This window comes from Anguilla anguilla, chromosome 2 (assembly GCF_013347855.1).
Source record: "Anguilla anguilla isolate fAngAng1 chromosome 2, fAngAng1.pri, whole genome shotgun sequence".
Lineage (NCBI taxonomy): Eukaryota > Metazoa > Chordata > Actinopteri > Anguilliformes > Anguillidae > Anguilla > Anguilla anguilla.
This window is the reverse complement of record NC_049202.1, coordinates 258,184-269,679: the sequence shown is the minus strand read 5'-3', so window position 1 is coordinate 269,679 and position 11,496 is coordinate 258,184. Positions and strand designations below refer to the sequence as shown.

Sequence of the window (11,496 nt, the reverse complement as noted above, 5' to 3'; positions counted from 1 at the left end):
TGGGATGTGTAGGAAATTGTACTTATGGGCCTATGGACATGTGGGTCGTCTGTATTTTGCTATAAGGGGAATTTAATGAAAGTTCAACCTGTGCAACCAGGCATTTAAAGTGCTCAAGAAGCCACAAGATAAAGACGTATACTTGCATTTTTCACATTTATAAACAGGAAAATAATTATGTTTGCTTTCGGTGTAAACTGTGTCATGTCTGCAGCATGTCTAGCGTGGATATTCACTTCAGTAGCTTCTGATTGACAGGCCGCTACGTGATGTCACTGCTGACTGTAGAATGTAAATGCCATGTTAGCTACACAAGACACATGGTCTCCATGCAGCCAACTCCATTCAGCCATCTCCATGCAGCCATCTCTTACTGCTTGTGTAGTGGCAGGATGAGATCTTTGATACTTTCAGGATTTACAAAAAAAGAATTTAACATTTCGACTGAATACAATAGGCTTTATAATATAGTGTTTGATTTATTGGGTTTTTATATGAATAAAGTATGTTTTAAGTGATTCCGAGTACGTTCTTTGGGCATTTGCAACTATTATTATAAAATATCAAAACTTCTGTCCCAGTGATTTTGTACTGTATTTGTTTCCACTTGAATGTACATTAAATATGATCACTGTTGTATTAAAGAATGGCGTGTTTTTTTCTGCTATCAGCGAGAGAGAGAGAGAGAGAGTGTGTGTGTGTTTGTGCGTGTGCGTGTGCGTGTGGGTGTGTGTGTGTGTTTGTAGCAGAAGGGTGATCCCGTCTGGTGCACCTTTTACAGGCACGACTAACCGCCCCAAAGATTCACGAGGTCCCACGAGCAGTCCCTTCCCTCTCCCTACTCTCAAAAGCCAATTCCAAATTCTAGGTTAATATCTGAATCAAGGTACCCTCGGAATTGAAGTTTACTTTTAACTTTTACTTGTAACACGTTTGAAACGCAGATGCAGACTAATACAAATTTCACTCATGGATTAATTCATATAAAATTATTTTAAGTCATGTATTTCTTTAAATAAATGTAAACCACCCAACATAAACAATGATAACCCCAAATAATACATAAAATTAATAAATATAGACCGATCCACGCACATACCTTAACGGTTTCGTATAAACGCTTGGTGTGCATTTGTGCTTGCAGAGATTCACTGAAACGCAAGTCGCATTTATAGTTTTTTTACATTTCAGTTAGAATACGGCTGGCCTGTTAGTGTTTTTACAGGAACACACCAACATTCGCACGCGAGGTGAGCGCCAACCACACAGATGTGGGCGGGGCCGTGGGCGGAGCGTGGCCAGAGCGTCTCCGTTTCTTCACGTTAGACTTGCAACTTTCTCTCACTGCGGCAGAAGTCGGAGAATTTCGACAAGGAGGGCAGTACCGGGATCTACAGTACCAAAATAAGATCATCTAGCCTGTTATACTAGATTTGGAAGGGTCTTTTCATTTTCTATTACCTCGCTAAAACGGTGAGGAAATCTTATTATTACAAGATGCATCTTCAGGCTTTTTAAATCTATACTTTCTCGCTAGGAAAACAAACAAAACAAATCTATTGTGTTGAGAATATCAACACTTTCGAGTCGCGGTCTGGGGGTGTGCGTGGCAGATCGACAGATTTATTTGGTGGTCAATTTATTTTAGAACTGTTATGTGAAGATAAAACAATAACTGGACATGTCCAGGTAAGTTACTCCGCAGATGTTAGTTATCTTTTTGTTCATCACCCAGTTCTCGGCAGCTCCATTTCTAACTAATGCTTGCTTTTGCGAAACATGCCAAACTGCCAGTGATGCCAAACTGCTTACCGTGAACATGTCAAAAGTTAATAAGAACGGGCAGCATTCGCTTATTTTGTTTGACGCAGGCAATATATTACAAATTCACATTTTAGTTCAAATTTTAGTTTAGCTCAGTAAAAAAAATGAACGCTCCATATTTCGTAGTGGTCACTAACCTGAGAAACAAAACCGCTCCCTGGAAAATAACCCAGGACGCGCGACAGTTTCCCCAAAGCCTGCCCCACGAACTCGCGAGTGTGCTTTGTCTGCTCGAGCGACACTTCCCGGTGCCAAGAGCACAAATAAATGCAGCACTCTTGGGCTGTTTTCGCTTTCCGCCATTCTGTTAGATTTATCAGGTACAATTAGTGTACAGGTTGTCGCCTAGATTCAAGGAGCCCGATCGGGCGGGTACTTACTTTGTGAATTTGAAACCCCTTTGAAAGTGTACTTCTAAGTGGTGTTGGAATGGGTTCCTAAAGCTACATATAGCTATGACTGGGCTAATTTAGATCGTTTTGACTGACAGACATTGCTTTATACCCTGTGCTTTTGCACTTGTTTTTGTGTAAATGCGCCAAAGCCCACCGCGTTTCGAACTGTCCCGTGGTGGTGGATATTTGGGGGACTGTTTTTTTGCAGCATGTTCCTTTGCGAGTGGTCGATGGCACCTCAGCGCTTTGGGAGTCGGCCACTGGGTGGCGGTAAAGGGCTGACGCTGAAGGACTACTGTATTTTAGGAAGTTTCATTTGGGTTTTCGATAACCGTCGGACAAAAAAAGTGCCTATTATCCAAGAAAGTGAACAGCGTTCGGTGTTTGCTATGCTTGAACTGTTTTTCACGTCTGGAGTAAGTTTTCCAAAGCCAATGCGATAGCAAGGACACCACTTTTTTTTGTTGAGAATTTATATAGTAATAACATTTTCATCAAACAACTCTCTACCCTGTTGTACAATGTCTGAAACAGAATGCAAGATAATTGGGAAATAGTATTATATTAGTGGCAGTTATAATTAATTGCATTCATAATTTTTTGGGGGGGGACTTGTTGGGAGTGTCATGTTTTATGTGGAGCCGGATGGAGCAACTATACTGAAAAGAAAACTTTCGGCACAGATTGCAGAAATGGCACATCTCGTCCTGGTATAAACACTGAAATCTCACATTTGGGAGTATGTATGTAAATGTCTGGCTGTGACAGTGTATCGGCTAGGCTACTTGTGGAGGCTAGCCAGACAGCACTGGCAGGTGTAACAGTGCAGGTTGTAATTCCGGTTTTGCCTGTTCTGCAGAGGACAAACTCAATCGAATGGCAGGACGCTGGCAGATGCAGGCGGTCCCGGTCCTGGTCCCGGTCCCGCTGACCCGTCTGCCAGCGGCCGGCACCGTGAAGGGGAGCCGAAACGCGGAGGAGCTTCACGCGACCCGTCTGATTACCCGTCCAGCCCCGCGCTCTGCTCAGATCCGTCCACAGCCTCCAGTGGATGTCTGTCCTTTGACCACCCACGGCCAGACTTTCCACTAACGGCCGATAGCAACTCGATACAGACAGCGAGTCCATCTGGCCAAACCGTCTACCACACACAGCCGCGATCAGCCCAAGATGACCAGAACCAAGAGCAGCAGAACCTCCAGAACCACGGTAAAATGCTCATCCCGTCACACTGATGGGTCACATGAGCCAGGCGCTGAACTTGCTTTCTGTTTAAACTGCATCACCTCCAAGGGTTGGCTCTGCACAGAACCTGCAAAGCAGGATTTCACCCATACACCTTTAAGTAGAACAACAGAGAGACACCTGTACCAGAGACACCTGTACCTGAGACACCGTGTGGTTGTAGTATAGAGACATACACCCTGAACAGCTGTGCTTGGGTTTGCCTCCCACAGCCTCTATCTGCAGGATGATTATGTTCATCTAACAAAATGTTGCACATACTGTGCACAATCACATCCACTAACACAACCAAATCTACTAACACAACCACATCCCCCAACTAACCACATCTCCAACACAACCACATCCACTAACACAACCACATCCCCCAACACAACCACGTTGTCCATGATGCACTTTGGTTTTTCTCAGCAATGTGTTGAGAATAAATAGTCATTTAAGGTTTCTTCAGTATATTAAAGCTGGGATGTAAAAGCAAGTGAGTCCCCCCCCTGCTTATAGACTGTAGCGGTGCCCTGTGTCTGTGCCTGTGCCTGTGTCTGTGCTGGGTGCTGCTCCTAACTCTGCCCCCTGTACCTGCACTTCCCCCTTCTGGACATGCAACAGCACAGGTTCCTGATTATTAATTCCTGTGGTAAAGCTTGGTGTATAAGCACATCTGTCAGGGGTTGCAGTTACGCTGCAATTAACAGTTCTGTGGTCCAGTCACTTCACTTCCAGTCCAAGTCACGTCTCAAATCCCCAGTACTCAAGTCCAAGGTCAAGTTGTCAAGTTTGAGTGAGGAAGTTGGGAATGGAAAGGAAAAACAGAGCTACCCCTATTAGTGATGTAAATTTTAATTTTAAATCACAAAAGAAAAGTGGCACTGGATCCAAATGATATAGTTGTATTTAATAGCCTGATTGGTTAATGCTGTCAGTGTGAGATGAGTATGCATGTGTTATTACGCACAAACCTATAAGTGGTTTTACTAGCGAAAGCACATGAGAATCTTTCATTATAGCTGACCACACAAAAAGAGCAGCGGGAACTTTCATAAAATCTCATCATTGTTGAATAAAATAGAGAACTTATTGTATGTGTACGTTTTCTGCATCAGCCAGAAATGAGCGTGTACAAGTGCAGCAGATAACTTGCATGTGGGCCAATGTTTCATTCAGAGCCCAAAAAGGGAGGGGGTGGGGGGGTGGGGACTGGGCAGTGTTTCTGGGGTCAAATTCAGTTTTAGCTGCATAAGCACAGCTTCATTTCCTGAATAGTAATTGTGCGTTTCTGACATAGAAACATGGTTTCAAGCGGTTTCAAGAGCAATAGTGCCCTTCCTCACTTAGTCCTTTTTTCCCCTAATTAGATCGGTTTTGGGGTACCTGCACTGCGGGGGTTTACCTGTGCTCTGTAAATGCATCAGATTGGAGCACAGTGTGCAGCAGCTCGTTCCATTGGCTGTGACAGTGTGCAGCAGCTCGTTCCATTGGCTGTGACAGTGTGCAGCAGCTCGTTCCATTGGCTGTGACAGTGTGCAGCAGCTCGTTCCATTGGCTGTGACAGTGTGCAGCAGCTCGTTCCATTGGCTGTGAAACTGCATGAGTTTCTCACAAATTTTATTGTACAAATAGAAGCTAATTAACTAAAGCGGGCTTGTTTCAGCGTGAACATTATTCACAGCAGAACCATCAGGGAATGTTCCAGCTTTGAATCGCCACCTCCAGACTCCAGCCCAAATGAGATTGTCATTTGTCAGAAGGATTAACTGTCCCCTGTTTTAGTGGTGAAGCGCACCCCCAAACCTGGGCAGAGTTGTGTTGTGGTGTCATGTCGTGTTCAGTGTGACCCTGCTAACTCCCTGTCCTGTCCCCCAGAGGCATATTCGGTGCGCCCCTCTGGGGGGGGTGTCCTGCAGCCGGTGCACTGGGTGGGACAGGAGCTGCGGCGGATTGGCGATGAAATGAACCAGGAATACACAGGCAGGGTGAGCGACTTACACGCCATTACACGCTCTCACACGGCATTACACACTCTCACACGCCATCACACGCTCTTATACGCCATTACACACTCTCACACGGCATTACACACTCTCACACGCCATCACATGCTCTCACACGGCATTACACACTCTCACACGCCATCACACGCTCTTACACGCCATTACACACTCTTACACGGCATTACACACTCTCACACGCCATCACATGCTCTCACATGCCATCACATGCTCTTACACACCATTACACGCTCTTACACACCATTACACGCTCTTACACACCATTACACACTCTTACACACCATTACACACACTCACACGCCATCACATGCTCTCACACGCCATCACATGCTCTTACACACCATTACACGCTCTTACACACCATTACACACACTCACACGCCATCACATGCTCTTACACGGCATTACACACACTCACACGCCATTACACGCTCTTACACGCCATTACACACTCTCACACGCCATCACATGCTCTTACACACCATTACACACACTCACACGCCATTACACACACTCACACGCCATCACATGCTCTTACACACCATTACACACTCTTACACACCATTACACACACTCACACGCCATCACATGCTCTCACACGCCATTACACACTCTTACAAACCATTACACACTCTCACACGCCATTACACACTCTTACACACCATTACACACACTCACACGCCATTACACACACTCACACGCCATCACATGCTCTCACACGGCATCACACACTCACACGCCATCACATGCTCTCACACAATCTCACACCATCGCATACTCTCACACGGCATCACACACTCTCACACGGCATTACACACACCGATACACACGCAGGGTGAGCGACTTACACGCCATTACACGCTCTTACACGCCATTACACACTCTCACACGCCATCACATGCTCTTACACACCATTACACACTCTCACACAGCATTACACACTTTCACACGGCATTACACACACCGATACACACGCAGGGTGAGCGACTTACACACTGAAACACTTACACGCTATTACACACGCTGTTCAGTGTGTTAAACGGACATGATGCTCAGTGTGCTAACCTGACACACTGCTCAGGGTGGCAGGGGGAGGGGGGGTGATTTAAAACTCATTAAGGGCGTGGAAGCAGACAGGTCACTGGGCCTGGTGAGAGCTCTGAGAGTGACAGGGGCAGTACTGAGAGCAGACGGGGCAGTGCTAGGGGCAGTACTCTGGGCAGATAGGGGCAGTACTCTGGGCAGACAGGGCAGTGCTAGGGGCAGTACTCTGGGCAGATGGGGCAGACAGGGCAGTACTCTGGGCAGACAGGGGCAGTGCTAGGGGCAGTACTCTGCGCAGACAGGGGCAGATAGGAGCGGTACTCTGGGCAGATTGGGGCAGATAGGAGCAGTACTCTGGGCAGATAGGGGCAGTACTCTGGGCAGACACGGGCAGTGCTAGGGGCAGACAGGGGCAGACGGGGCATTACTCTGGGCAGATGGGTACCGCCAGTGTATGAGTTTAGACAGCCCGACTTGGCATAACTGATTTCTGGGAGACACTGTGGTGTGCAGTCTCTTAACGACTTGTTCATGGATCTGCCATTTTGGCTCAAGAGTTTCCCTGTGGAGTACTGGGGAATAAGAGGCCTCTATGTCCGCTCTCCTTCCTTATTTTATATACTGACTGTTCCTGTTTGCTCTGATTGATCCTCTGACTCTCTGGCTTTTACGAGTGTTCTTTTGGGGAAAATTGACTAAAGGTAAACATGCTCTTATCAGGAAGTTTGTTTTTCCCACAGTTTGGTAGCGTGTGGAACTGCTGACCAGGTCAGACAGTAGAAGCAGAGGCTCACTGGCTGTTTAAGCCCAGGCCTGACTCAGGCTGTAGGTGACTGACTGATACTCTGTAGGCTGTAGGTGACTGACTGATACTCTGTAGGCTGTAGGTGACTGACTGATACTCTGTTGGCTGTAGGTGACTGACTGATACTCTGTTGGCTGTAGGTGACTGACTGATACTCTGTAGGCTGTAGGTGACTGACTGATACTCTGTAGGCTGTAGGTAACTGACTGATACTCTGTAGGCTGTAAGTGACTGACTGATACTCTGTTGGCTGTAGGTGACTGACTGATACTTTGTAGGCTGTAGGTGACTGACTGATACTTTGTTGGCTGTAGGTGACTGACTGATACTCTGTAGGCTGTAAGTGACTGACTGATACTCTGTAGGCTGTAGGTGACTGACTGATACTTTGTAGGCTGTAGGTGACTGACTGATACTTTGTAGGCTGTAGGTGACTGACTGATACTCTGTAGGCTGTTCAGGAATATCTCCCTGCAGGTTTCTATGACATTCAGGGTCCATAAGAGCTCAATTTCAGCTTGTAGTTTTAGGGATGCCTGTCTCTGCACGGGGCACCTTTAACCTGGAAACTTAACTTAAACCGTTCGGGAAGGTGTTTTAAAACTTCAGGAAAATATAATTGCATTTAAAATAATTGTTTACTTTTATGAAACTGCCTAACGTAGCCTAACCTAATCAAGGCATAATCACAGTATATTGTGTTTCTTACTCCATATTGCAAATTTTTGGCCTTTTTTTTTTTTTTTTTTTTTACATTTTTATGGTTTCCATTTGGACATGCTTGCTTAATGTAACAACTTTGGTTCGCAGCTGTATCAAAACCTCATATAATTTTTGCTCACTGTGACATATTCCAAAACCAGAGCCCAATAAAAACAAAACTGTTTCCAGATTATTATTTGTGAAACTGCTCCAACTTTCCCTCACCTGCAGCAGATTATGGAGCTGTTTTCCTCTTGAGCAGCTTGAGAGCTCAGGGTTCGAAATGAGTGAAAATGACCATTTACACACTGCAGCAGTACAAACATGCTGACCACAGCTCTTACACTCTGCAGCAGCACAAACATGCTGACCACAGCTCTTACACACTGCAGCAGCACAAACATGCTGACCACAGCTCTTACACACTGCAGCAGCACAAACATGCTGACCACAGCTCTTACACACTGCAGCAGCACAAACATGCTGACCACAGCTCTTACACACTGCAGCAGCACAAACATGCTGACCACAGCTCTTACACACTGCAGCAGCACAAACATGCTGACCACAGCTCTTACACTCTGCAGCAGCACAAACATGCTGACCACAGCTCTTACACACTGCAGCAGCACAAACATGCTGACCACAGCTCTGTACAGTCCCTTGCATTCCTTACAGTTATATTTGCTCTCTCATCACTGAAAAAAAGTAAGAGAGTTCTTAGGTGAGCTAAAGTATGAGGTCACACTTATTTCACTGTGCATTGCATTGTGGGACTGATCTTGCACTTCCTTTTTTGGTTTTGCAGGGGAGGAGCCGCTATATTAGTCATTCTCTCTATCATTGGCTGGCCTTGCTGGTGGGCCGGCTGCTTCAGATTCTCTTCAGATGCAGATGATGGCTAGACACACCCCACACCCACCCCCTACAAACCCCCACAACCCCGCCCCCTACAAACCCCACAACCCCACCCCCTACAAACCCCCACAACCCCACCCCCCACAAACCCCACCCCCCACAAACCCCACACCCTACAAACCCCCACAACCCCACCCCCCACAAACCCCACACCCACCCCCTACAAACCCCCACACCCACCCCCTACAAACCCCCACAACCCCACCCTCTACAAACCCCACAACCCCACCCCATACAAACCCCCACAACCCCACCCTCTACAAACCCCCACACCCACCCCCTACAAACCCCACAACCCCACCCCCTACAAACCCCCACAACCCCACCCCCTACAAATCCCCACAGCCCCACCCCCTACAAACCCCACCCCCCACAAACCCCCACAACCCCACCCCCCACAAACCCCACAACCCCACCCCCCACAAACCCCACAACCGCACCCCCTACAAACCCCCACAACCCCACCCCCCACAACCCCACCCCCTACAAACCCCCACAACCCCACCCCCTACAAATCCCCACAGCCCCACCCCCTACAAACCCCACAACCCCACCCTCTACAAACCCCCACACCCACCCCCTACAAACCCCCACAACCCCACCCCCCACAAACCCCCACAACCCCACCCCCCACAAACCCCCACAACCCCACCCCCCACAAACCCCCACAACCCCACCCCCCACAAACCCCCACAACCCCACCCCCCACAAACCCCACAACCCCACCCCCCACAAACCCCCACAACCCCACCCCCTACAAACCCCCACAACCCCATCCCCTACAAACCCCACAACCCCACCCCCCACAAACCCCACAACCCCCACCCCCCACAAACCCCACAACCCCACCCCCACAAACCCCACAACCCCACCCCCACAAACCCCACAACCCCACCCCCCACAAACCCCACAACCCCACCCCCCACAAACCCCCACAACCCCACCCCCCACAAACCCCCACAACCCCACCCCCTACAAACCCCCACAACCCCACCCCCTACAAATCCCCACAGCCACACCCCCTACAAACCCCACAACCCCACCCCCCACAAACCCCACAACCCCACCCCCTACAAACCCCCACAACCCCACCCCCCACAACCCCACCCCCTACAAACACCCACAACCCCACCCCCTACAAACCCCCACAACCCCACCCCCTACAAACCCCCACAACCCCACCCCCTACAAACCCCCACAACCCCACCCCCCACAAACCCCCACAACCCCACCCCCTACAAACACCCACAACCCCACCCCCTACAAACCCCCACAACCCCACCCGCCACAAACCCCCACAACCGCACCCCCTACAAACCCCACAACCCCACCCCCCACAAACCCCACAACCCCACCCCCTACAAACCCCACAACCCCACCCCCTACAAACCCCCACAACCCCACCCCCTACAAATCCCCACAGCCACACCCCCTACAAACCCCCACAGCTCTGCCCACTTTTGGCCCCTGGGACAGAGCGGATCGTGGGCCCTGGGACAGAGCGGGTATTGGCCCCTGGGACAGAGCGGGTATTGGCCCCTGGGACAGAGTGGATCGTGGGCCCTGGGACAGAGCGGGTATTGGGCCCTGGGACAGAGCGGATCGTGGGCCCTGGGACAGAGCGGATCGTGGGCCCTGGGACAGAGCGGATCATGGGCCCTGGGACAGAGCGGGTATTGGCCCCTGGGACAGAGCGTATCATGGGCCCTGGGACAGAGCGGGTATTGGCCCCTGGGACAGAGCGGATCATGGGCCCTGGGACAGAGCGGGTATTGGCCCCTGGGACAGAGCGTATCATGGGTCCTGAGACAGAGTGAGTCATGGCCCCACATGCTGTCCGCTCGTACCGGAGGCCACACGCAGGAGAATTTGCGGTGAACATTCTGTCAGGTTTATTGAAGTTTTTAAATGTCACTTGGATTCCTCCGAGGTTATGATATGGACTGAAACATATTCATGAATTGCACAAGAAAATCACTGTACTCTATTTTTCTTGTTAGTGCAAACCCAAACTAGAATAATGCACAATGTACATTGCAGGCTAGAACTTAAGCTTTGATAATTTGACTTGCTTTTAGTGGCATGAATCACTCTTAGCATAATTGTTTTTAATCTTTGCAGGACATTTTGAGTTCTAGCAGCACTTTTGTAACTTAGAGGAGCACTGTTAAATAAATGTCTCTCCAAGCTTATATTTCACTGAAACAAAAAAAGTTCACTGCTAGATTTTAAAATACACTGAGATGTGTTGCAGAGATGTATTAAGATTAAGAGATGTGTTCCTGACACATATTGTCTCATTTACAGTATATTGGAAAGTGGGGGGGGGGCTCAAAATAGCACTTTTTACTGTGATATTGCCAAGATAAAAACTACAGCCATGAAGCTGTGTTAAGTGATTTAAGTGGGGTTGCTGGGGGGCTCATTTTGTTAAGTCACTGTTCCAGTGTGTGGAAATATAAAAGAGATCATTGTTAGAATGGAATTTTAAGATACCTCCTTTAATGCATTCCCCATCTGCGCAAAATGTAAAGTTCCACGTAAGACCAGAGGGTTTT

The 11,496-nt window shown here is 48.5% G+C and overlaps 1 protein-coding gene across 1 annotated transcript; it reads left to right on the top strand.

Annotated features, from left to right (window-relative positions):
- The first annotated feature begins 1,365 nt into the window (after positions 1-1,365).
- LOC118220627 (bcl-2-like protein 11) lies at positions 1,366-8,960 on the top strand. Its single transcript, XM_035404619.1, has 4 exons — positions 1,366-1,689; positions 3,079-3,428; positions 5,325-5,434; positions 8,829-8,960. Exons 1-4 carry the CDS (start codon positions 1,682-1,684, stop codon positions 8,916-8,918), a joined length of 558 nt encoding a protein of 185 aa, XP_035260510.1. The 5' UTR covers positions 1,366-1,681; the 3' UTR covers positions 8,919-8,960.
- The last annotated feature ends 2,536 nt before the right edge of the window (positions 8,961-11,496 follow it).

Excerpts from the sequence above, each read along its gene's own strand:
- LOC118220627 (XM_035404619.1), top strand. Across the intron at positions 3,429-5,324 it reads GCAGAACCTCCAGAACCACG|AGGCATATTCGGTGCGCCCC; the intron begins GTAAAATGCTCA and ends CCTGTCCCCCAG. Across the intron at positions 5,435-8,828 it reads ACCAGGAATACACAGGCAGG|GGGAGGAGCCGCTATATTAG; the intron begins GTGAGCGACTTA and ends TTGGTTTTGCAG.